This window comes from Tiliqua scincoides, chromosome 11, assembly GCF_035046505.1.
Source record: "Tiliqua scincoides isolate rTilSci1 chromosome 11, rTilSci1.hap2, whole genome shotgun sequence".
Lineage (NCBI taxonomy): Eukaryota > Metazoa > Chordata > Lepidosauria > Squamata > Scincidae > Tiliqua > Tiliqua scincoides.
Window position 1 is genome coordinate 1,935,589 of NC_089831.1, and position 24,248 is coordinate 1,959,836.

General features: G+C 51.2%; 1 protein-coding gene across 1 annotated transcript; it reads right to left on the minus strand.

Annotated features, from left to right (window-relative positions):
* Window positions 1-1,462: 1,462 nt before the first annotated feature.
* On the minus strand, window positions 1,463-24,248 carry TET3 (tet methylcytosine dioxygenase 3). Its single transcript, XM_066639418.1, has 9 exons — window positions 21,605-24,248; window positions 14,555-14,645; window positions 12,452-12,545; window positions 10,743-10,951; window positions 10,346-10,496; window positions 6,139-6,228; window positions 5,205-5,342; window positions 4,334-4,670; window positions 1,463-3,297 (listed from the first exon to the last, which is right to left on the minus strand). Exons 1-9 carry the CDS (start codon window positions 24,246-24,248, stop codon window positions 1,463-1,465), a joined length of 5,589 nt encoding a protein of 1,862 aa, XP_066495515.1.

A 24,248-nucleotide genomic window follows, 5' to 3' on the forward strand; every position in this document is an offset into this window, starting at 1 on the left:
CTGCTCTTCAGTGGGGATAAAAAAATAAAACAAGTCTGATAGTTATTTCTGAGAGTTAAGTTCTTCTGACACAATGAGGGACAAAAAACAAGATGTTATTTTTAGGACCAATCTTCTCTGTTGCTATATATATGGGCTTTCTTCCACCTGATTTATCCTCACATTTCCATCCCGTTCTCTTTGAGTCTTTCCTTCTTCTCCCGCTATACACATTTAACAGTACTCACTGATCTTACTAAGGTACTTATCTTAAGTAGTAATTTAAAGACAAATACTGAAGCTTTTAATGGCAAAAACCTAAAGCTTAATTTTGTCTGCTCTGTCCTGCCTCTCATTCCATTTCTCTCACTAGATCTTCAGAAGGGAAGGGAATTTTTTTGACCTCACTGTTTTTAACCAGGCTGGCAAACACCTGGTGACAGGTGAACAAAGACAAGCAAAAGCTCCACAAGAAAAATGTCAGTGCTGGTGGCCTCGTGAACAACATTGTTGGGGTCAATTCTTTTCCGTCTACTTTGGAAGTGTGGTCCTTGTGGACAGCAAACCACTGAGAATTTGGGGTTGGTGTTAAGTTGGTTTTTATGCTCATGTAATGACAAGTGTAAGCCACATGTATGGAGACACCCAACATCTGAGAAAGGACCGGCAGACGCTCAGAGGTGCCCTAGAAAAGCTCCAGTTGTGCTGAGGAGTAGAAAAGGCAGGCAAATTTCATACTTTGCATGGTGTATAGCCATCTACTCTGCTGAGGTTTCTCCTGATTTGCAGGTACAAGACCTCAGAGTAGAATTAGTCCCTTCACCACTGAAAGAGGGCCCTGTAAACTCTATTCAGATCCACTGAACATAAAGGCTTATTTGCACTTTGTGGTCAGAAAACTTTGGCTCTCCATCATCTCCATCAACTGCCCTCCTTGCCTACAGAGATCTACTGTATCTGTAAGAAACCATCATGCAGCAAATTATGTCCTCTCCCCCCACATTCATTAAGAGCATTTCTTTGATTCAAAGTACATGATTTTGGGTGGTATCCAAGGTGAGATTTCTACCAGCCCTGACATGAAGCCAACTGTTATTGGTTTGCCACTGGTTTAGAGTGGGGTCACTTGGATCTGTTTCAGAGTTGTAATAATTTTTTTTGTTAAAAATCCAATAAATATGTTATTTGAGATGGAATTTAAAAAGCTCTCCTTTGTGAAAGGACACTATAAATTTCTCATTCCATTCTTGTGATGTACAGATTTTAAAAAATGCAGAGATATAAATAGTAGGTTACTGAAAAATGTTAACAGCAATAAGTTTTGTTCACTCCGTTCCCAAGTGCAGCTCTCAGACACACGGCGCACTCGGCTCGGTCTCATTTGTCTCTCCAACATGCGCTGGAAAAAAGCACCAGAAACCAGCACCTCGCTCCAGTGCTGCAGACTCTGAGGTAAGGTGGGCCATGCGCGGGGGTCTCCATCTCATATCCAGCGACTGTACGGTCCCGTCACCTTGGTATAGGCATAGGAGGACACAGTGATAGCAGAGGTTGTCGGGACGGCCACGGCCTGCCGCGTGGGGACAGTGTCCTTTCTTTCCTTGTGTTGGGGCTCAGCAACCAAGCCCCCTCCCCACTTCCGCTTCTTGCCAAAGGCCTTGATGTCCTGTTGGAGCCCCAGCCGGGCCGCCTCCTCCTGCCTGGCCCGGGCCCGCTCAGCCAGCTGCTTCATCTTAGCCTCCCAAAGGGCAAGTCCATGGTTGGGCTGGTTCAGGTTCTTGTGCTGGTAGAAGACCAGGGAGATGCGGGTAGGGTGGCAGCGGTTAGGCTTCTTCAGCGGGGTGGTAGCATGCAGCTCGCGCCGGGCACACTCAATCAGGATCGAGCCATGGGCTGGAGCCACGGCCACCCCGCCAATGTTCTCGTCCAAGAAGTTGTGTTCGCTGTCCGACCAGACCTCTTCCTCCTCCTCTTCCTCCTCCTCCTTGATGCTCTTCTCAGGCGTCCCTTCCATGCTGTCATCCAAGCTGAAGGGGTCCCAAGACCTCTCCTGGTGCCCAGCCCCTGGCAATATCGTACTGCTCTCAGCTTTCAAGGGAGTGAACGGCTTCTCCCCGCATACGCTGGATGCCACGGTGGGCAAGGAGCCAAAGGAATTCCAGGCTCGGCTGTGTAATCCCATGCCTGACGTTGGAGTCCTCCTGTCCTCTGCTTTGACGGGACCCCAAAGCTCGTCCTGAAGACTGCTGTTTCCCTTGGTGGAACCAAAATTCAGCTGCCCAAAAGTCCAGGGTTTCTCCTGAAGGCTGGAATTTGCAGAAAAGGCGGAAGAGTTTTCATTGACTTTGCAAGGGCTCCAGGATTTTCCCAGCACGTCTGGCCCAGACAGCAGTGGCTGCCCATCTCCAGGAAACAAATTCCACTGTTTCTCCAGTAGGTGGGACTGTGGCAACCTGGGAGCGCGAGAGTGGGAGCCAAACAAATGGGATTTATTCGGTGTGTTTGCCCTGCCATTCTCACTGGGCGTAAACATGTTCCAAGGGCTCTCAGCACTACTAGTCCTGTCCGAAGGGGACTCGTTTCTGTTGGTTTTGTAAGGGCTCCACTGTTGTTCTGGGCCTCCATTCTGAGACATGGACACAGAAAGATCTGACAGGTTCAAACTTGAATTTTGGCTGCCGACAACCACCCCTCTCTGCACAGTCTCCATGTGCGACAAGGAGTCCACCGGCTCTTGCTTGATTGTTCGGTTGTTAAAACAGTTTGTGTTTTGTGCAAATGATGGCACTTCTGTAGGGACTGAACTGCACCTCTGGGGCACAGGTGTGGTCTTACCTGGGTGTCTACTGGCTCTCTCATAGGTGCGCTGATGGTGGGTTTTGCTCCGTACAGTGGGGACAAAGTCGTCCAACACTTCGGAGTGCCCATAACCACGATGCAAGTTGTCTTGCAACAGCTGGACGCTGGGTTTCTTCTCGTAGTTGCTGCTCACCCAGGGCGCGCTGCTTGTGTCGCCGTAGTTTAAAAACTGTGAGTGGAACATGTGATTGCTGGAATATCCGTAGTACCCAAAGGATGGAAGAGTGAACTTTGAATGCAACCCATTCATGGAAGGCAGATTAGGCTGTGCATAGTAGGAGTGGTAGGAATAAACACTGTTCATGCTGTAGGGGTCGGAGGGCCGGCAGTTCCCCAGCACCGAGTAGCTTTCCACCACCGCGTTCCCGTTGTACTTGAACGTGTTGTAATGGTTCTGGGGTTCCACCTTGATGGACGCTTTCATTGACTGCTGCGAGAGTCCACTTTTCAAGGACGTATCTGCAGGCACAGCACAACAGCCACCATTAAATTGCAGAAGTACCACTGTTTCTTTAGGATCTGGGGGAACCTGCCCGTCCTATGTCTCCTCCCTTTCCCACATCTGACTTGTCTTACTGAACTGCCGCAAGCGGCTGTATCTATGCCACTTTCTGGGGATGCTGATGCACCATCGCTCCCCTCCTGCAAACTGCAGGAGTTCAGCTCTTTGCAGGACAATTAGCAGTTCTCTCATTTTTGAATAGCCTCAGGGCTTGAGACAATTACTTATCTGATCTTTCCACCACCCATGTTTTCACTGGAGGCTCTGTGGGACCCACCAGAAATTGGGTCACAACCCACAGTTTGAGAAACGCTGCTGTAAACAGTGTTTCTCAACATTTGTCCTCTGCAGTATCACTTCACACGGTCCACCTATTCAAAGCACTACCAGAAGTAACTGGTGATGACGCACTTCTGGGTTGGGAGGTCAAATGCAACGTAACAAACACCAATAAGAGGCTCAGAGTGGATGGGAGGACTTTTATGAGCTTGGAAAAGCATGCTTTGGAACTCTGCCTGCTGAGTCCAGCCTCCTACCACTGTTTGTTGTGTTCCTTGTCTTGCTGCCAGGCGTCCAGGGGTCCTGTAAATGCCACCAGACACTACCTCAAATACTACTGGTGGTACCTGTACCACTGGTTAAGAAACACCGCTGTAGAATATACCTTTTCATCACGCAGGGCACTTATAAGACTCTAAAGGCCTGGCTAGCACTACCCAGAATCCTCTGCAGTACACCAAGTTTCCACTGGGTATGCACAGGGATACTCTCAGCTGGCAAGCCAACCTGGAAAGCATTCCCTGAAGGCAAATAGTCCAATAACTGCTGATGGACTCAAGTAATCATGCCAGCAAAGAGCAAACAACTCCTCGGCCATTGGTCTGATGAACTGGGAGCCTCTCCATAGACTAACTCTGCAAGATCAATATATCAAAAGCACGGGGCATGGGAACAAAATGAGCCAGTCCTTCAGTTCATGCCCCATGTCCTCACCTGCATCCTGCTGGAGTGTTGGGAGTTCAAGGACTTCCTGCTTGATTTTCTCGGGCGTGATCAGCTTCTCCTTCTGCAGCTTCTTCTTCTCCGCAGCCGCCTTCCTGGCTTCCAGCTGCCGCTGCCTGCAAGACTTGGCTGGCTCCGGAAGCTTCCGGACCTCTCTGGGGAAGGAGGTGAGCACCTGGATGGCTCCGCTGCCCACCTTTGCAGCCTGGTTCTCCTCGCTGCCAAATTCGTCCGTGGGGGACATTTTATACAGTGGAAGGACATGCAGCTGTTCATCCTCCGGGATTTTCCCAATGGTACGATTGTCTTCTTTAGTCAAGGTGCACACCTGGGGAGTGAGCAGGGAAGGCAACAGAGGGTCACAAACACAGGAAGCTGCCTTATAATAAACCTGACGCTTGTGCTCTCTAGTCCAGTACTGTCCTCACTGGCAGTTCCCAAACTTAACATGGTCATGGTAACCTTCTTTCACAGAGTGCCCCAAATATGCTTGGAATTGCAGTTTCTTGGGGGGGGGGGGAGTAATGAGAATGAGAATCAGGGGGTCCCCATCTCTACAACCACACCCACTCAAGCATAACTACAATTCCCAAGACTCCCTGGAGAGAATTAAACCACCTCAAATCTATGTACGTGTTCTACACACTTACTGTATACTCTGCCTTTCAGACTGGCTTGCAAAAACCTTGACAATAAAAAAAAATCACATCAATGGTGTAACTTTTTCTTGATTTCACTTACACAACAAAACTTTGGCTCAGCTGTTTGCAGGAGTGACCTTCAAATTGGTGCTTTTGCACTCGAAAGCAGGACAAATGTCACAAAGAATCTAAAACACTCCCAGCCCAGAATGCTTCCTTACCACGGTGCATCCGTTGTACAGATTATGCTGGTCCTTATGGGCGTGTGCACAGAAGTCCATGCAGGCTGTCACCCCAGAAAAGGGCCTCCCTTCTTTCAGTCCAAGCCGGCAATCTATTGCTACGTCCTCGTTGTTCACCTAGTCAGAAAGACAAGAGCAGCTCTAGCTACAGCAGGGGTTTGGCCAAGACAAACAGTGGCCCAGCAGTGCCACAGAGCAAAGGGATCATCTCAGGGGATGTGGGGTGGACCTGGACCAAAGTGACGGCCTCCCTCCACCCTCTCCAGAGGTTGCTGCTTCCCAGCACCATCACAGGGCGGAATTCAGGAGTTCAGAGCGAAACAAGGCATCCTGCAGGAAATTTACTGGAGGGAGGGTCAGACAGAACTGCAGTCTGTCAACACAGGCAGAGGGCAACAGAGTCTAATACAACCTTGAGAAGAGGTTTTTCTATAGAAACAGATGACCATTATCATCACAAACCACCAGATATTTGGACTTTGATTTCTGGGCGCTCACAAAGTTTGAACTCCACCCAAGACTTTATCAGCCCAGCACCAATGTGGGCATCCCAACGGGCACCTCTGCACCCTGCAGTGGAGGGGGGCAGTCACAGAGGCCTCCTCAAAGTAAGGGAGCATTTGTTCTCTAAGCGCATGGCTGCATTATGGCTGCAACGGTGCTGGAAAACAGGTTAGGACTGGGCTCTAAGAACAGGTGAGATATATCACCGTATCATGTTCCAAGTTCCTAACAGTATGGCTCATTACTGTCGTTCAACTGTTGCCTTGTTCATGCCTACGTTGGCCAGATATTTCTTACGGGCCTTGGAGGTTGTGCCTAGTGCACCAACGACTATGCAAAATGATGCCCAAGATAACAAACAACAACAACAACACCAAGAGCAAAAGAATGGCAAAGTCATCCCAGGCACCTGATTTTGGTAGGCCTGGGGTGCGAGCTTCTTATAAAGGGGGGCGACCTCTGTGGCCAGGTCCTGGAAGCTTCTTCGGAGCACTTCTTCCTGCAGCAAGAGAGAATCAAGGGTGGCTCATTAGTAGGCTAAGTGACCCCAAACAGACCCAGAGCATCAGCCCCTCTAGCCCAGTGTCACCAGCTCTGTCCTGCAGGAACAACTGCTCATCCAGGGCTCAGGCACAGAGAGGTCCCTGTGTCCCAGTCCTGCTGTCCAAGCGCCTCTCCACTGAATCAGCCAGGAAGTGGACCTGCTGCTGCAGCATGCAAAGCAGGTCCTCAACCACTGAGCTATGAGGCCTTGCCTGAGCTCTGTGCAACAGATTCTGGGACTGAAAGAGCCTGGGGTGCACTCTATGCTTAGAAGTCATGCAGGACAATTAGGACAGGGATGACGGCTCAGTGTTGGTTGCAGACCTACCATTAGGTCTGATGGGGCAAATGCCCCAGCCACAAACCTCTAGGACCCTGCGGAAGCCTCTCTTAGGCTCCCGATGGGGTCTAACACAGTGCTTCCGCTTTTCTGGAAGCACAGTTTATAGTGTCAGGGAACCTCAGAGAGGCTTTCCTGACATGGGCTAAGGTCGTGTGAGGCTTTATGAGCCTCAGGTGAGTGGTGGGGAGGGCAGATTTTCGCATGGGGAGGGCAGTGACAGCCTGCAGGGGAGGCATAATTGCAGACCTTTGCCCCGGGCGCGAGGCTGGGGAGATCTGAACACTGCTCAGCATCCTGATTCATTAAATGAGACCACCAGCCCCCCAATGGCCTACGACTTCCCTGTGGCCATTGCAAATGAAGTAGCAAATAGCCAACAGCTGAGGAGGCAAGTCACAATTGTTCTAGTTTTGCCAGTGCAGAAAGGAGGCAAGGACTAGCTGGTTTCAGAATCCAGATTCCTCTAACTTTGATATCTTTGCGGGCCCGTATCTGAACGCACTCAGGATACTTCTCGGCAGGAGGGGGGTCGGGGGCTTCTTGTAGTGGGGGATTCGATTATTGGAAACATAGAGAGGGGGTTTGCGATGGATGTGAGGACCGCATGGCGACTTGCCTGCCTGGTGCGAAGGTTGCGGACATCACTTCTCGTCTAGACAGGCTGGTAGACAGTGCTGGGGAGGAGGTAGCGGTTGTGGTGCATGTCGGCACCAACGACGTGGGCAAGTGTAGCCGGGAGGTCCTGGAGGCCAAATTTAGGCTTTTAGGTAGGAAGCTGAAAGCCAGGACCTCAAAGGTAGTGTTCTCTGAAGTGCTACCTGTTCCACGCGCAGGGCCAGCTAGGTAGGCGGAGATCAGGGGTCGCAATGCGTGGATGAGACAGTGGTGTAGGGGGGAGGGGTTTAGATTCATCAGGCACTGGGGAACGTTTTCGGACAAGCGGGACCTGTACAAGAGGGATGGGCTTCACTTGAATCAGAATGGAACCAGACTGCTGGCGCATAACATTAAAAAGGTGGCAGAGCAGTTTTTAAACTGATCCCTGGGGGAAAGCTGACAGGAGCCGAGGGGTATCCGGTTTGGGACTCCTCATCCCTATGGGACGAGGATGGGGAGGTTAGAGAACAACAAGACAAAGGCAGAGTGGGAGAAGAAACTGGGAATGGTAGTGTGATGGGATGTGATAGATGGTTTGGCACAATGAGAGGATGCGGAGACAAAGGAGCAAATAAGCAGCCCATCCTGGGGCATTCCATGTACAAATGCTTTTCTGCAAATGCCCGAAGTCTCCAAGCAAAGATGGGAGAACTGGAATGTCTGGTGACAAGGGAAAACATTGACGTAGTGGGCATAACGGAAACCTGGTGAAATGCGGAGAATCACTGGGATACCGCAATCCCAGTATATACTCTATACTATAAACTATAAACTCTACAGGAGGGACAGGGAGGGGCTTGTTGGAGGTGGGGTGGCCGTTTATGTTAAGGAAGGGATGGAATCCAGCAAAGTAGAGATTGAAGGCGGGACCGACTCCACCGTAGAATCTCTGTGGGGTAAATTACCAGGCCTCAGGAGTGATGTAATACTAGGGGCGTACTATCGTCCTCCAGACTAGAAATCGGAGGGGACCTTGAAATGAGGAAACAGATCAGGGAGGTGACAAGGAGGGACAGGGTTGTAATCATGGGGGACTTCAATTATCCTCATATTGACTGGGTCAATTTGTGTTCTGGTCACGAAAAGGAGACCGGATTCCTTGACATGTCAAATGACTGTGCCTTAGAGCAGCTAGTCATGGAGCCCACCAGAGGACAGGTGACTCTGGATTTAATATTTACACAGGACCTGGTTAGAGATGTCAATGTGGTGTCAATGGGCAATTTTCACAATGGAGAGAAGTGAAAAGCGGTGTGCCCCAAGGATCTGTCCTGGGACCGGTGCTTTTCAACCTCTTCATAAATGACCTGGAGACAGGGTTGAGCAGTGAGGTGGCTAAGTTTGCAGACGACACCAAACTTTTCTGAGTGGTGAAGACCAGAAGTGATTGTGAGGAGCTCCAGAAGGATCTCTCCAGACTGGCAGAATGAGCAGCAAAACGGCAGATGCGCTTCAATGTCAGTAAGTGTAAGGTCATGCACATTGGGGCAAAAAATCAAAACTTTAGATATAGGCTGATGGGTTCTGAGCTGCCTGTGACAGATCAGGAGAGAGATCTTGGGGTGGTGGTGGACAAGTCGATGAAAGTGTCGACCCAATGTGCGGCAGCAGTAAAGAAGGCCAATTCTATGCTTGGGATCATTAGAAAAGGTATTGAGAACAAAATGGCCAATATTATAATGCCGTTGTACAAATCAATGGTAAGGCCACACCTGGAGTATTGTGTCCAGTTCTGGTCGCCGCATCTCAAAAAAGACATAGTGGAAATGGAAAAGGTGCAAAAGAGAGTGACTAAGATGATTACTGGGCTGGGGCACCTTCCTTATGAGGAAAGGCTACGGTGTTTGGGCCTTTTCAGGCTAGAAAAGAAGGCGCCTGAGGGGGGACATGATTGAGACATACAAAATTATGTAGGGGATGGACAGAGTGGATAGAGAGATGCTCTTTACACTCTCACACAACACCAGAACCAGGGGACGTCCGCTAAAATTGAATGTTGGGAGAGTTAGAACAGACAAAACAAAATATTTATTTACTCAGTGTGTGGTTGGTCTGTGGAACTCCTTGCCACAGGATGTGGTGATGGCGTCTGGCCTGGACTCCTTTAAAAGGGGATTGGACAAGTTTCTGGAGGATAAATCCAATATGGGTTACGAGCCATGATGTGTATGTGCAACCTCCTGATTTTAGAAATGGACTATGTCAGATGCAAGGGAGGGCAACCAGGATGCAGGTCTCTTGTTGTCTTGTGTGCTCCCTGGGGCATTTCGAGGGCCGCTGTGAGATACAGGAAGCTGGACTAGATGGGCCTATGGCCTGATCCAGTGGGGCTGTTCTTATGTTCTTATGATATGGAAGATCCAGGTTCAAAATCCCCACTCGGCCATGAAGCTTCCTGGGTGACCTTGAGCCAGTCACTCTCTCACAGACCAACCTACCTTACAGGGAGGTTGTGAGGACAACAAGAGGGGAGAACCTATGTACACCAGCCATTCTCAACAGGAGCCATATAGCCCCCGGACTGCTCTGGCACATTTGAAGGAGGTCCACAGACAGAAAACTGAAAATAATAAATGATTTTATGTTTATCTGTTCATGTTATATCCTTGTTTGACGGGGAGGGGGGCTGGAACCTAAGAAAAGCTCCCTAAGAGGAGCCCAAAAAAGACTGAGAATGGCTCAAGCTGACCACCCGGAGCCTCTTGGAGGAAGGGTGCTATAAAAACTTGAGAAATATATACATTTCCAGAAACATCGCACAATGCCAGTAGCATAGCTAGAGGGGGTGCAAAGCACTAAGTTTTGCAGGGAGCCTCGACTCAGTTTTGCAGTGGCCCCTCCCCGCTCCCCTAAGGAGCCAGGCATTCACCTTTGTTTTGCTCCCACCATGCGGAATGGCTCCGAAAGAGGGTGCACGCTGCAGTGAGGCTCCCTGCAAAACTTAGTGCTTTGAACCCCTCTAGCTACGCTACTGCACAGTGCAGTTGCTCCCACTCTGCCTCTTAAATCCGGATATGCCTAGAAACCAGGAGCCTCAAACTGAAAAATGAGTGGACAGCAGCTTCTCACTGACCTCATTGGGATTGTCTCCCACTAGCCGGAATTTCCTGGGAGTTTTGCTTCGAGCATATTTGCAGCCGTTGAAATACATGCTCCACGAGCAGCCAAAAGAGAACGAGGCGCCACAGGTGTTGGGGTCCTTGCCTTGGCATGCGCAGGTCCGACTACACAAACACACAAAGGAGGGTTGTTCAGTCACTGGCTGCACTAGGCCAAGAACATTGAAGGGGGAACCCTCACACCCTCCAGTCTCAGAGTGTCCAACCCAAATGAGCTGGCAAGGCCAAAGGCGTCAAGTCGGCAGACGGTCAGGGACTAAGACCTGGAGAAAATTCTTTGCTCTCTCCAGTCAAACTCTTTCCCACCACCAGACCATCTCTGGCTGCCAGGAAACAACAAAAGGAACTCACTCATCATTCAGGCCACATCTCCGGGTAGTGGGGTTGCCGTATTTTGTGAGGGTGTCCGTGAGCTCTTGGTAGAGTGTGTCCCCCAGGGCACGCGGGATCCCCTCCCAGGCCAGGATCAAGATGATGATGACGGCATTCTGGCAATGATGGCCAGCACGGTGACGCACCAGGCACAACAGTTTCTCCTCTGTGTTATGCCTTCTGATGACCTGCAAAAGAGAGCCAGGGACGCTGGCTGGTTAAGGACACTGAAGGCTAAGGAGTAACCAATGAAGCAAATCAAAACAATCCATGACAAATTTCTGGAGAAGTTCATGACAGGTTACAAGTCATAGTAGGTATGTGCAAGCTCTTGGTTTTAGGCAAGCTGCCTCTGATTGCCAGATGCAGGAGAGGGCACCAGGGTGCAGGCTGTGCCTGTTGGCTTGTGTGCTCCCTGGGGCATTTGGTAGGCCACTGTGAGATACAGGAAGCTGGACTAGATGGGCCTATGGCCTGATCCAACAGGGCTCTTCTTATGTTCTTATTCTGAAGACCAGAATACATGGGGCCATCACGAGCCAGGATGTGGGAGACCTGAAAGATTCAGGTTCAAATCCCCACTCAGTCAGGAAGCTTCCTGGGGTGACCACGGGCCAATGGCTATCTCTCAGCCTCTCCTACCTCACACGGTTGACGTGTGGCCAAAAGGAGGGGAGGAACCATATATATCACCCTGAGCTCTGAAGAAGGGCAGTATAAAAATGTGAAAAATGATGTAAGTAAGTAAGGGTGCAATCCCACCCTGCACTGGAACAAGCAAGCCTTGCGCTGTATCCGGCACAAGATAGGGGCCCAAAGCGGCTCAGCTAGAGGCAAGGGGAAACTTTTCCCCTTACTTCCAGGTAAGGCGCCCTTGCCCCTATGGGTCTCCTCGGAGTTGCGCCACCTCCTGAGGTGGCTTGAAGCCACTCCAACTCCCCGGGAACGGGGGTTGGGATCCGGTATAACTGCCAGATCCCAGCCCCGCCTCCTGCTCCCTGCCTGCCCCCAGCACCGCCCACCCTCACCCGCCCAGGAACGCCTCCCTCCTGCCTCCTCCCCACCCACCCTAGAGGCTTACCTCAGCCTCCCCCTCCCATCCTCTTGAGACTGGCCCTGACTTTATCAGGGTTCCAACTGAGGTTGAAAACTCTTTTGGTGCATTCTGCCTGCTGTGTAAACACTGCACTGCTTGTGTTAGACCATTTGCAAAGCTCGCCGCAGAAGCCGCCATGGAGGCTGGATTCAACCTCCGTGCTCTGGCGTGGTTTACTCCCAAGAAGGCACAAACATACTTTACGGCACGTTTGCAACCCTCCTGGGCCAGCATAAGGGACTTGCGCCAGACTGTGTCATTCTCTGGATTGTGCCCTAAGGAAGTTAGTCCTTTTCCTACAGGATGAACCACATGCATCTGGTAAGCCCACAAGGAAGGCAAAAACTCTCCAGTGATTGAACCCCACCCCAGCAACTGATATTCAGAGGCAGATTCTCTCTGAACGCAGAGGTTCTGTGTGACTACCATGACTAAATGTCCTCTTCTCCAGGGACTGGTGACCTCCACCTGCTCCTTCAAGTTGCTGTGGCAGAATGTGGGAACCTGTCAGCGCTGGGACCAAAACAGGCAGGAGAACCAACTGCTGGAAAACAGCCCACGTTTGGGGGACCAAAGTTAAATAGCCACTTACCCATTTAGCAATGGGGCAGCCGCGAGAGCTCTTCCCCTCCTTGCCTGTATAGATCACCTTTTCGATTCGGATGGCTTTCCCCTTCTCACCATACCTGGTTGGAGAAAAAAGCCAGACTATTAGCACAAGAAGGAAGGCAGGGAGGAAGAGGAGGAGCAGCTTTGTTCTGGAAGAAGCAGGATTACAGTCCCCTCCTGAAAGACTGGAGAAACAGGAGCAGCCTTGGATTTCTGCTTGCTGCATTCTTCTCCGAGGCCTGTAATGTCATCCTCTCCCCCTCCCATCCTCTTGAGACTGGCCCTGACTTTATCAGGGTTCCAACTGAGGTTGAAAACTCTTTTGGTGCATTCTGCCTGTTGTGTTACACTGCACTGCTTGTGTTAGACCATTTTTGCTCCCAGTTTGTTTTGATGTTGGAACTGATTGTTTTCGGCTTTGCATTACTAGTCACAGGTGTGTCCCCCATATCTGCAGGTTTGGTTATCCGCAGTTCTCCAAGGACCCCCTCCAACAACTACTACCTTTAATTTTTTTTTGTAGCAGTTGAAGCACAGAGGTTTCTTGCTGAACAAAGGAACATTCTTGCTCAACTGAAGAATGCAATATGCAGGCAGGCAGCCTGCGGGCTACAGTGTCACAGCCAGAACATTAACAGAAAACAAGAAGCTTCCTGCTTCCTGTTGACATTCAGTTAGTCTCATCCCTGCAGTGTGTAGGCTGGTTGCCTGCATGTCACATTCTTTGGTTAAGCAAGAATGTTTCTCTGTTAAGCAAGAAATAGCCGTACTACAGCCAGTACTGAAGAAAAATGATGGTATTGGGTGCAGGGGGGCTGCTCTTTATATAGGGTTCCATATGCACAGTTTCCATATCCACAGAGGGGGACCTGGAACAGAACCTCCATCAATACAGGGGGACGCCTGTGTTTTGTTTGTAACTTGTTTTTAAGCATGTTCACTGACTTGGGCTCTTCTATTTTAGAAAAAAAAGACAGGTAGAAATATTTTAACTGATCTGAGACAATGTCCTCAGTTCTGCTATTTACAGCTTGTCCCTCCTAAATAGGAAGCAGACCAGGTTTACTGGGAGAGGAAAAAGCAACCAAGTTGGATTCCTCTGCATCGTGCAGGGGCAAGCTTCTCAGATCTGCTTAGTCTAGAAGCTGCTCTTAGCATCGCAAACTGGTGCCTAAAGGTGTTTTTCCAGCCCCCACCCCTCCCACATCTCTCAGATCTCCTGCGCTAGCTTTCCAACTCCGATCTTCCTGTTTGCAAGGATGACTCAGCAGCAGTGTTCAGGGATGACTCAGTGTGTTCAGGAGGCGATGAGTCAACTCCAGGGGTTGACAAAACCCATTTTCATGTATCTGCCCACCTGCACGCAGCCTGCAACAGGAACACTCTCCATTTCCTAGCAAACCTCCTCCACACAACCAATACAAAAAGAGATGCTTTTGCCTTCGATGTTATATTTAAAACTGGAATGTCTTCTTAGCTTGTCTAAAAGATTAGCACTTGAAAAATCAACCTATAGGTGGCAATGGAAGTATCTCAAACTCCTACACTGATGATATGACAGGTGACAAATCCTAGCCCACTGTTCCAATGCTGAAAGTTTGGCTCAGGTCTCACAACTCTCCAAACCATGATCTGGAGGCCACTGGCTGTGTCCTTGTGTGTGCCCCTCCTCCCCTCCCCACACAGCTTCCCTCTCCTGTGGGTTTCTTTTCCCCACTAACCATAATTTGCTGACCTCACTCAACAAAAACCTGAGCGGAAAGTCACATGCAGGGGAGAAGGGAATGCAGGCTCCCTGCAGCTCATTCAGGATGCAAGCCTGGTTTGGAAGACTGTATGAATGGAATATAGGTTGCCTTTCAATAGACAACCAGCAACCTTAAAGCTATTAACCTGGGAGAATATTCTGGATATTCCAAAATCAGGAGTAGTCCCCGTGTGTGTGTGTGTGTGTGTGTGTGTGTGTGTGTGTTGTAAATGTGTAAATAAATGTTACAAAATACAATGTTCTGCAGAGAGGGAGGTTGAATTTGATCCTCTTCCTTTATTCTTCCTTGAATCCGCATGTGTTTTCTCTATGACTTACCGTTCTTCCATAAGTTCCCTGATGGATGCCACCGTTGGTCCAGATCCCAAGTGGGTGTAATACGGTCCCTCGTCTTTCTCAACTATTTGTTCTGTTTAAGAAAACAAAAGTAGCCAAATTACTTCCTCTCAAGCCTTCCTGCCCGTGATAGCAAAGGGAAAAGAGACAGAGTGAGAGAGAAGGGTGGTGGGCCCAGAGAGGTCCTAATGGACCCATCACAATGTTGCACAAACAAGGTAACAAAAAAGGGGGCACACAGCACAAATTCATGTTGCGGAAGACAGCCAAGCTCTGCCAAAACTTGTAAGGGGAGAGTTCCCAAGTCCATGAGTGAGTCTGAGCAGGAGGCAAGGGGCTAGAAAGAATTAGACAAGGACACACCACTAAAATCCCCAACTTGTTCTTGGACATACCAGCACTCCCAACCTAAGAGAAAATTTACAACAGTAGGCCATCATCATCTCCAACACTCTCCAACAGGTGGCAGGGAGGTTCCTAGCCCTACCTGGCGGCACAGGCCAGGACTAAAGCTGGACTGGCTCTCCCACAGAGCTATGGCCCCATTACCCCTCCCAAAAGAAATCTCCAAAGGGATTGGCTCAAACCACTGTCTTGACCTGAATTCAGAACTTGACTTCTTCCCTCCCCCAAATGCTGAAAACAAGATGCTCCTATTTTCTTTTTCTGCAGAGAATGCCAAAAGTGTTTGACTCTTTGACGAAAAGCCGTCTTTGTTTTAGTCTCTGCAAGATCCTGGAGTCGGTGCTGTTTAATGAATCCAACAACCAGTGAGCTGGGAGAAGCACACAAACCTCTCACCCCACCCAACGTCTCTCCTAGTTTCCGTGGGGCCTGCCTCTGCCCACTCACCATTTCCAATGCTCACAACTGACTTGAGACCAGCAATGTGGATGTTATTGGAAAACAAACAACAGGGCAACTTCTTTCACTGCCCACTCCTCAAATGCCAAAACGAATAGCACGACTATGATTTTGTTTGAAGGGGATAAAAAGGCAAAAGGCTTCCTTAAAGAAGCTCCCTGAACAGTGTGCTTGTTTGCAAGGACAGCTGTCAACTCACCCAAGAATTAAATGGCAGCCGATTCAGCACCTGCCTTTCAACCAGGTATCTGGGCATAACTAAAGTGTGCCTAAGACCAAATCCCCAGTATAAGTGCATTGTTGGGACATGGAATTTTTTGGGTGCCAGTCACTTGCATCCCACTATAACAGGACAACAAACAAACTATAACTGGACCACAAGCCCCATGTTATAGATTCTAAGCCTCTTATTCCAACCCTGACCCTACCTTTGTGTTTTAAAAATAAAAAAATATATATATTGGCACAAAATGTCCAGGACGCAAGTGAATTGATGCAAATGTCCAATACCGGGACTCATTTGAGCAGGACACAGTTCTGGTCCAGGACGCAGTGGAGCAGACACTCTCTCAACAACCAGCCAGAAGGGCAGTGGTCCACGTGTGTTCATCCATCCACTGCTTCCTTCACCAGATTCCCTAGGACTGTATATGCAGGAATGGCTCATGTGGCTGCGAAGGCTGCCTTGGCTCAAGAGGAATTCAGGTGGCTTTAACACACTAAGCCAGTGATTTTCAACCTTTTTCGTCTCATGGCACACCAACAAGGTACTAAAATTGTCAAGGTACACCATCAGTTTTTGGCTGCACAATACAGAACAAGAAGCTTGAATTCTGGATTTCACCTCTTCAGATTCCATTCACTTCAACCTTTCCAAGGAAAGTGTTCAGGTCCCCCTGATCATTTTAGTCACCTTCTTCCATGCCTTTTCTCTATAGTTTCATTTCTGAGAAGTGGTGACCGGATCTCTGCACCACTGATCTGCACAAGGGATGAAAGCAGCGGAAGTTTCATCTTCCATCCCTTTCCTGGTGGTCCATGGCATTTAGCATTGCAACAGCATCAGAGGCCCCATGGATCTCAGGCTTTGCAAGAATGTGCTCTCTGCCTGCACAACAAGGATAACAGTGCGCCCTTCCAGTGGCATAGCTAGAGCGGGGGCAAAGCACAAAGTTTTGCAGGGAGCCCCACCACAGCGTGCAAGGCCCTTTCCCTGCCCTTTCTGAGCCATTCTGGGTGAACGCGGTGAGGCTCCCTGCAAAACTTAATGATTTTGTTTTGTCTAGCTACGCCATCCCCTGGGGGCTGGGGATAAGAATAGGCCCTCAGTTTGGCTGTACTTGTCGTAAGAGGCGACTAAACAGCCACCGGGTCGATGGGACTCGTCAGCCTGGGAAGGCAGCTCATCTGAGAGAAGGAAAACTCTGATCCCAAACCTCCACTGGCTTTTGGCTACATCCAGTTATGGAAGAGGCTTCAGGAGTCAACCTCGAGGCGAAATCCGGAGCCGGAGTCCCTGAGGCAGTTCATGGCTGAACACAGTCACGTTCTGGCAACTCCTGCGACGCCGCTGGAACCAACCGTATTGGCCTCTGCCTTTCCATTGGACCATTCCAGCGACGTGGAGAGGGGGGATTTGCTGCATGGGAACAGCCTATCCTCCATACCTGCTTTACCCGGGCTTCGCGCACTGGAGAGGACACTCTGTTCCAGAACCACCATTCAGAGCGTGACACCACCGTCTTCCGAGACTGAAGGATGCCAACAAAAGTAGCTACGCCACGGTTCCCTTCACCTGACTTATTCAGAAGGCACATTTACCCTGCTAATTGCTGTCATTTTACTACCAGCGCAGTCATCATGGTTTTCGCCAAAGGAATGGGAACTGCAGTCACGGTCAGCCCAACCTCTGGTGCCTGAGGTGGTGTGACAAGGGCTGCCCCTCCTCATCTGGTGATACCCCAGCCTCTGCTGCTCCTACTCCCTGGACTGGGAAAGGAAAAGCCTCTCTAAGTTCTAGCCCACCACTCTCTCTGCACTTCTGCCCCAGCCCCTCTTTCTTTTCCAGCCTAGGTAGTGGGGAGAGGAGGAGCAGCAGTGGAGGCAAGGAGTGGACAGAGGCAGGTGACCATCTCAATCAGTCTCACAGATGGACCAGCTCTGACTGTAGTTCAGGAGAGGGGCCACAGCAGGTGGAGGAGCACCTGCTTTACCTGCAGAAGGGTCTCGGGTCAGTCCCTGGCAATATCTCCAGGTAGAGCTGGGAAACACCTGTCTGAAACCCTAGCCGCTGCCATGCAGCGCAGACACGTTCAAGTGAGATTTGCCAAGGATCTGAGTCAGGAGAAGGAGCTTCCTCTGTTTCCAACATCAAAAGAGTGAAGAAGTGTCTCTGTTAGCAACCCACAGCCCACCTTTCAGAACTGTATTTGCAGCATCCCCCAGCAGCGGGGGAAGACACAGAGGGAACAGCTCCTGAACCAGCCTATGCCTGTGGTATGGCTGAACTTGAAGCAAACCCTCATCCCAGCTTGAGTTTTCCAACACTCTGCAATTCCAAGCAGGAAGCCTGCAATGCCAACAACCCCAAAACCAGGAGTAGCATTTTATGCGTCCTACCGACATACCACAGTGCAAAAGTTCAAGCCCCTTCTCTGTACATGGTTAATGCTTCTAGCTGCCACTAGACAAAAGCAGTGGGGTCACTAGGGTTTGCAACACCCAGTGTAGGAGGCCAGACCTCCTCCCATGCAATGGGTAGGGCAAAACCCCGGGCGGTGGGGGTGGTGACACACCATTGCCCCGCCCTGCTGATTTTTGGCTATAACGTTTGATAGAATAGAGATATTTCAATGCAGTTTGTTCCATTGCACTCTGCATGAAATTATGCATCGAATGATATATAACATGATGGTATTATTTGAAAATATCAAGATATTTTGGCCAAAAATTTTGGCCAATAGTGGTTTCACCCCACTGTGCACGTCACACAATGTGGCCTACTGGAGAAAAGCGCCGTTCTTCCCAATTAAAACTCCAAACAATGCGATCTGAGATGCTTGAAAAACCCACACTCTATGTTGGACTCAAAGTCACAAACAGGAAGACTTGCACTCTGCCTCAGTCAAGACTCCAGCAAAGTTGCAACAGCGAGTGGCAGAAGAGTTAACTGCCAGCTTCCTGTCTCTGCTGCCAGATCTCTGGCTGCTCTGAGAGAGACAGGGCCTTATCACTTCACACACATCCCTGTCCCTCACCCAGGGCTGCTGCCACCTTTCCGGCCAGTTAACCTGCCCCCTTCCTCACCCACAGCAGCTCTAGTCTTTGGAAGCCTTTAGTCTTTGGACACAAGCTGAAGCAGCCAATGGGAGGAATGTATTTGCACATCCCTTAATTTGCATTATTTAGTCTTAACAGATTGTGTCCATTTGGTTGGTGCAGTAAGTGGACATCATGTTGGCGAGCAGAGGGCAGGCAAACTGATTTGCAGCTTCTCACTTACAGAACCTCCACTCCGCCAAGCATGATCACCAAGATATATGCCCAAACCAGCTTGCAGGGAGATTACACTGTGTAACACAAAAATTATGCTGAATTCTTAATGTTTCATATACAATTCAGGGACGCTGATTCAAATGGTAATCTTAGGAGTTTTTTTCTGTACCATCAACACTTTTTTAGTTATCTGAAATGTTGAGTTTTCATCTACCCTATTGTGTAATGCAGTGTTCTTCAACCTGTGGGGTGGACCCCAATGGGGTCACAAAACCTCATGGAGGGTGTCCCAGCAGTCTTTCAAAGCCTGTGCAGGAAAGGGCCTAGATCCATTCCAATAACGGTAGAGCCTGATCAGAACTGAGTTCCGCACAGCCATTCTTGCTCCACAGCTCCTAAGGCTGGCTCTGCTCAGGGTGGTACCTCACAGGGATGCTGTAAAGACACACAAGAGACGGGGAGATGGGGCAGGGGGTGGATGGCAATGGGGCTGAGGTGGGGTAGGCAGATTGGGTTCCAGGAAAGGGGGCAGGATCAGTGGTGGCTCCCCAGTCTCATCGTTCGTTCGTTCGTGGGGGTCATGGCATGAAAAAAGTTGAAGACCACTGTCCTAATGCATTGTAATGCACATCGTATTAAACAACTGTACAGCGTAAGCTGTGGCTAAACTGTTGATGCTATGCCCAAAAAACTGGCATTTTTAAAATTCAAAATTAATAAAGAAATATCAAAATATTTAGACAAATTTGAAATTGTTCAAATTTTGTTACTCGGTGTTATAGACAACAAAGTGTACCCCGACAAGCACAATTTCAAACTACAACTCAAACGCTCAATCAGTCTCAGCACTGCAATACTTTAAACACACAAACCCCTGCCTAAACAAATGCATTTTTGGCCTGTCCAAATGTGGGAAAAGACAGGGCTGGAGAGCTCCTGCCAGGGAGCGCATTCCCAAGTTAATAGTGCCACCCCTAAAAGGGTCCTGCCCTCCCACTAGTGGGATAGAAAGCAGAGCCTGCAAGGCCAATCGTGGAAGCCGGGCAGGCTCACAAGGGAGGAGGCGGTTTCCATAGTCTTCTAATCCCTGGCCATTCAGGGCTTCAGAGGTCAATATCAATGCTTTAAATTGACCCTAGCAATAGCATGAGAATGAACTGCTTTTTAAAAACGCACCTGAAACATACAGGCATGCAAAAATTCCAGATAGTGTAATAACACTTTGTCATGTCCGGTGTCCTCCAGTTTTGCACCTATAAGCATCCTACTGTTCAACTACTGAGAAACATCCTGGCCCCCTTCCTGCCACACAAAGTACCATCCACAGGTCTTCCCCGCAATATCCTTGCTGGGTCTGGTGTGCTTGCAGTGGGGGAATGCTGCCTGGGGCAAGATAGGCTCACAGCATGACAGAGTTGCCTCTGCCATCACCAAGCCCAAGGATCATGGCAAGACAGCAAGCTTCTCTGACTGCAGGTTTCAGGCAAGTGAACATCTGAAAGGTCACAAGGTGTCCTCCCTATAAGCCATAAGTGACACTTGCAAATGCACATCAGCAGAGAAGCACGTGCATTTAAAAGGGCAAGTTTCTCTGCAATAAACCTGGAGGTGACAACTGGGAAATTACTGAGTGTCTGTGTTTACTGCAGCCAGTGCACTAACAACCAATTGTGCTGTCCCTTACTGATTCTGTCCCTTAAAACAAAGGTATTGCTTGCACCACAGTTTAAAAAGCAAAGTGTGAGTGGGGTTCTCTCCTGACGCAATGTCTGGCATTCACAGAGCTAGTTCTCAAGCCCTCCCCCCCCCGACCAGGGTGCAGCACTTCTTCCGCACAAGGGCAGGAAGTGGGCCAATCGATGGTCAACTTCAGAATGAGGTGCCTGGGTTCAGGTTTGGCCATCAGCCACAACTATCAGGCCTGCCAAACTCCCTCAAGCCTGTGGCTGCAACAGGAGAAATCTGAGAACCTGCCCCATGCAGCACCTGGTATGTTGCTGGTGCTACAGAAACTTGGGAGAGTGGGGGGCATATTTCCATGGGTGGGGGGCTACAATGAACTTGGGTGGCTTTCTGCCCAGAAAGGAAGAACTGGGGTTTGGCTCACGCTGGCCCCTCTGACTTTTCTCTGCTCACCCTCATTTTTATTCCAGGTACGTCCTCTTGGCCGAGTGCCAAGAGAAGGTAAAAGCCCGGCTCAGCTGAACTGCAGCCACCCAGACAAAGATCAATCACAGATGTGCAGTGCCATCCAATTTTATTATGGGGTGGCTGATGGAAGAAGTAGGGCCAAGTTCTCCTTGCAGCCTGCCAGCTTTTTCCATGTTCATTCTTTTCTGTGGGAAAGTGGGGGGGTGGAGCGGTGTTTTGTTCCTGAACTCCCTCCAAAGGAGCCCTCACAGGTAAAGGATGCTGCAGCTTTGGGGGGGGGGGATAGCTCTTCAGGGGGGACTGGTTACCCTGCCTGGGTCTGCTTGATTTGCAGTTTGTTCCCAGTCTTGCTTTCACCAGAATAAGTGCAGTAGCCTCCTGGGTTCAAAATCCTACCAACGCACATGCTCGTAGCTCCCCACTGCTGAAGCCCACCCCCCAAGCACAGTTCCCTTCCATCCCATGACTTCACGGCCGCACTTTTGCAAAAGGCAAAGGAGAGAAGGAAAGGGCACCACTCACCCACGCAGTCACAGGTCGGGAACTCAGCTTGCGCCCGCTTGGCAGGTGTGTCCAGCAAACTTTTGGTGGGCGTGTCCAGGTACTTCAAGGGCGATTCCAGAAATCCGCTGAGAGTTGGGGTGAGTGGCACTTGATCCTTGGTCGGAGTTCCTTCCAGGGAAGCAGTGTCTGCATTTTGGTTTTCATCAGAGTAAAAGCACGTGGTGGACACCACGGTAATAGCACCAGAAGATTCGATTTTTATCTGCTTGGGGGACCGAGCAGCAAATGGGCTCTCGAAAGGCTGCCCGGCCCCCAGCAAGAAGGAGAGCGATTTGTGACCCGCATTGGTGGGTGCCCCTGGTGGAGGCGCTGTGCAATCCTTGGCAGATGGCGGCGGGAGGGCTGGCTCCAAGCCCCCGGGAGGGTCTGGGGAGTGGCTCAGAGAAGACAGTGGGCGTGGGGGAGAAGGGGGCTGGGCTGGCAATGGCCCATCGCCAAGGATCAGTGGGGCTGGCATCTCTGAATTCTGCAGGCTGAAATTCTCCCCAAATTCCGCCTCAAACTGCTTGATCAGTTCCTCCAGTTTATCATCCACCATGATGGGATTCTGGGCAAACATGGGGTGGTCTGTGGAGCTCCCCGGCCTGTGGAAGGCTTCCTCGTGTCCATTGCTGAAGGCAGAGGCCGAGGAGCAGGGGGCGAAGCCAGGCCCTGGCGTGCCGAGGGAGGCAGAATCGCAGGCAGGGTGTTCTGGGAAGTAGCAGCGGCCCTCCTCTTGGCCAGGGCGGCAGGGTTCCTGAGTGCTGGGAGCTGGGCTTCTGCCTTCAAGTAGTTTCTCCAGTGGAGACTGCTCTGCAGGGCTGGAGACAAAGGGAGCAGGAGGCAGCGGCTTGGTGGGAGTGCTGGACAGGAGCGGCTCAGGGGGCACCTCTCTGCCCAGGCGCTCCAGGGCTGCTGCTGCGCGGAAGCCTTCCAGGCTGATCTGCTTCAGAGGTGGGAAGAGGGGCTGCGAGTCCTTCTGCTTGGCCCGCTTGATCTGGACCTGCTTGCGGAGGGGCTTGACCTGAGCGCTTTTTTCCACCTGGGCCTTCTTCCTCCGCTCCTTGACGGGCTTCTCTGGCAGCTTCTGGGGCAGGGCCTGGGAGTTGGGCGCCCACCAGCTGGGCAGCGGCTCCTGGGGGCCTCCGTGAGGCAGAGGCTGGTCAAGGAAGAGGCTGCGCTTGTGGTGCAGATGCTGCTGCAGGGCCTTCTGCGTCTTCTTGTGGAAGCTGCTCTCCTGCAGGAGCTGGGAGAGCTGCTGGCTGGAGGAGGCCGGCTTGCGGCAGGCGGCGTGCTCACCCTTCGGGCCCAGCGGCTCCTGCTTCAGTTTCATGCCTCTCCCTTTGCCAGGCACCACCTCGGGGCGCTTAAACACTGACTTGATGCAATCAGTGGCACTGCCCAGCAGCTGCTCCAGCTCAGCCATGGGGTCGCCCGCCAAGGATGGCGGTGGGGGCGGGTTGGTGTTCAGGCCCCACAGACTGTTCCTCAGCTTGGAATCTTCGCCCCATTCCTCTGGAAAGTCTGCCTTGGATGGGGTGGTGTTGGGAAGCAGGCCCGCAGGCTCCAGGCGCCCGTTGCTGCGCTCGAGGCAGTAAGGCACCCCCTCCTGGGCAGCCTTGGGAGCCTGCTGCCAGGAGGACGGGGCTGGCGACGCAGGGGCCTGGAACAGGCTGTGGCTGGCGTACGACTTGGGGGCCCGGCTCTGGTCCAGCTCGGCACTGGAGACAGATAGCACCAAATTGGGGTTGTGTGCCGGGAAGGGGGAAGGCGGAGCCAGCTGCTCCTGGGCACCGAACGCCACGGCCTGCAGAGGGCTCTGGGGAGGGGGCGGAGCTTCTGGGGCGGGCTCCGGAAGAACTGACGAGAGCTGGGTGAGGGCCTCTATGGCGATGGCGGTCTGGAGGCTGATGTTCTTCTCCTTGGCGATGTTCAGTGCACTTTGGGAGAAGGGGAGGGCTTCTGGGGGGCACAGGGGAGTTGGCGCCTCGCCTGCAGCAGGCACCTGCTTGTGGTTAGCACCGTTGTCTAAGGGGGGTTGGCGAGCTGGGTTCACGGGCTGCAGGGGGCGGCTCTGCTCCTCTCCAGTGGCTGACTTGATCTTCTTCTCCAGCCACTCCAGGTAATCGGGGCACTCGGGCCCATCACAGTTGCAGTTGGGCGGCTTCATGCCATGCTTGGCCAGGGTCAGGGCAGCCTTCAGCGCGTTCAGATCCTCCATGCCAGGGCAGCTCATAGCAGGAGGCACTGCCAGGCCATCACCCTCCCCGCCTCGGTTCATCTCGGCATTGAACTTCTCGTACAGTTGCATGCTCAGCAAGGATGGGGATGCCGGAGGTGCTGTGCCGTGGGATGACATGGCCTCCGCTGCAGCCGAGAAGGCCACCAGGTTCTGGGCATCCTCCAGGTTGGCATTGTTGGAGGACTCGCCCTGGCTCGGGGCAGCCGGCGTGCTCTCCCAGCTGGCTTTCTGCTCAGCGTGTGGGCTGCTGAGCCAGGAGTTGGTCTCCATGAGCACAACCCCTCCTCCGGCAGCCTGGTTCCCTCCTCCATTGGCCAAGCCCGGCACGTGGTCCTCACTCAACCTTCTTTCTTCCACATGGTTAAATGGCCCGTCTTCCAT

Bases quoted from the DNA above. Each gene is read 5' to 3' on its own strand.
- TET3 (XM_066639418.1), bottom strand. From the start codon at position 24,248: ATGGAAGACGGGCCATTTAACCATGTGGAAGAAAGAAGGTTGAGTGAG. The intron at 12,546-14,554 runs GTAAGTCATAGA...TTCTCCAACCAG, and splicing joins AGGGAACTTATGGAAGAACG to GTATGGTGAGAAGGGGAAAG. The intron at 4,671-5,204 runs GTAAGGAAGCAT...CTCACTCCCCAG, and splicing joins TGTACAACGGATGCACCGTG to GTGTGCACCTTGACTAAAGA.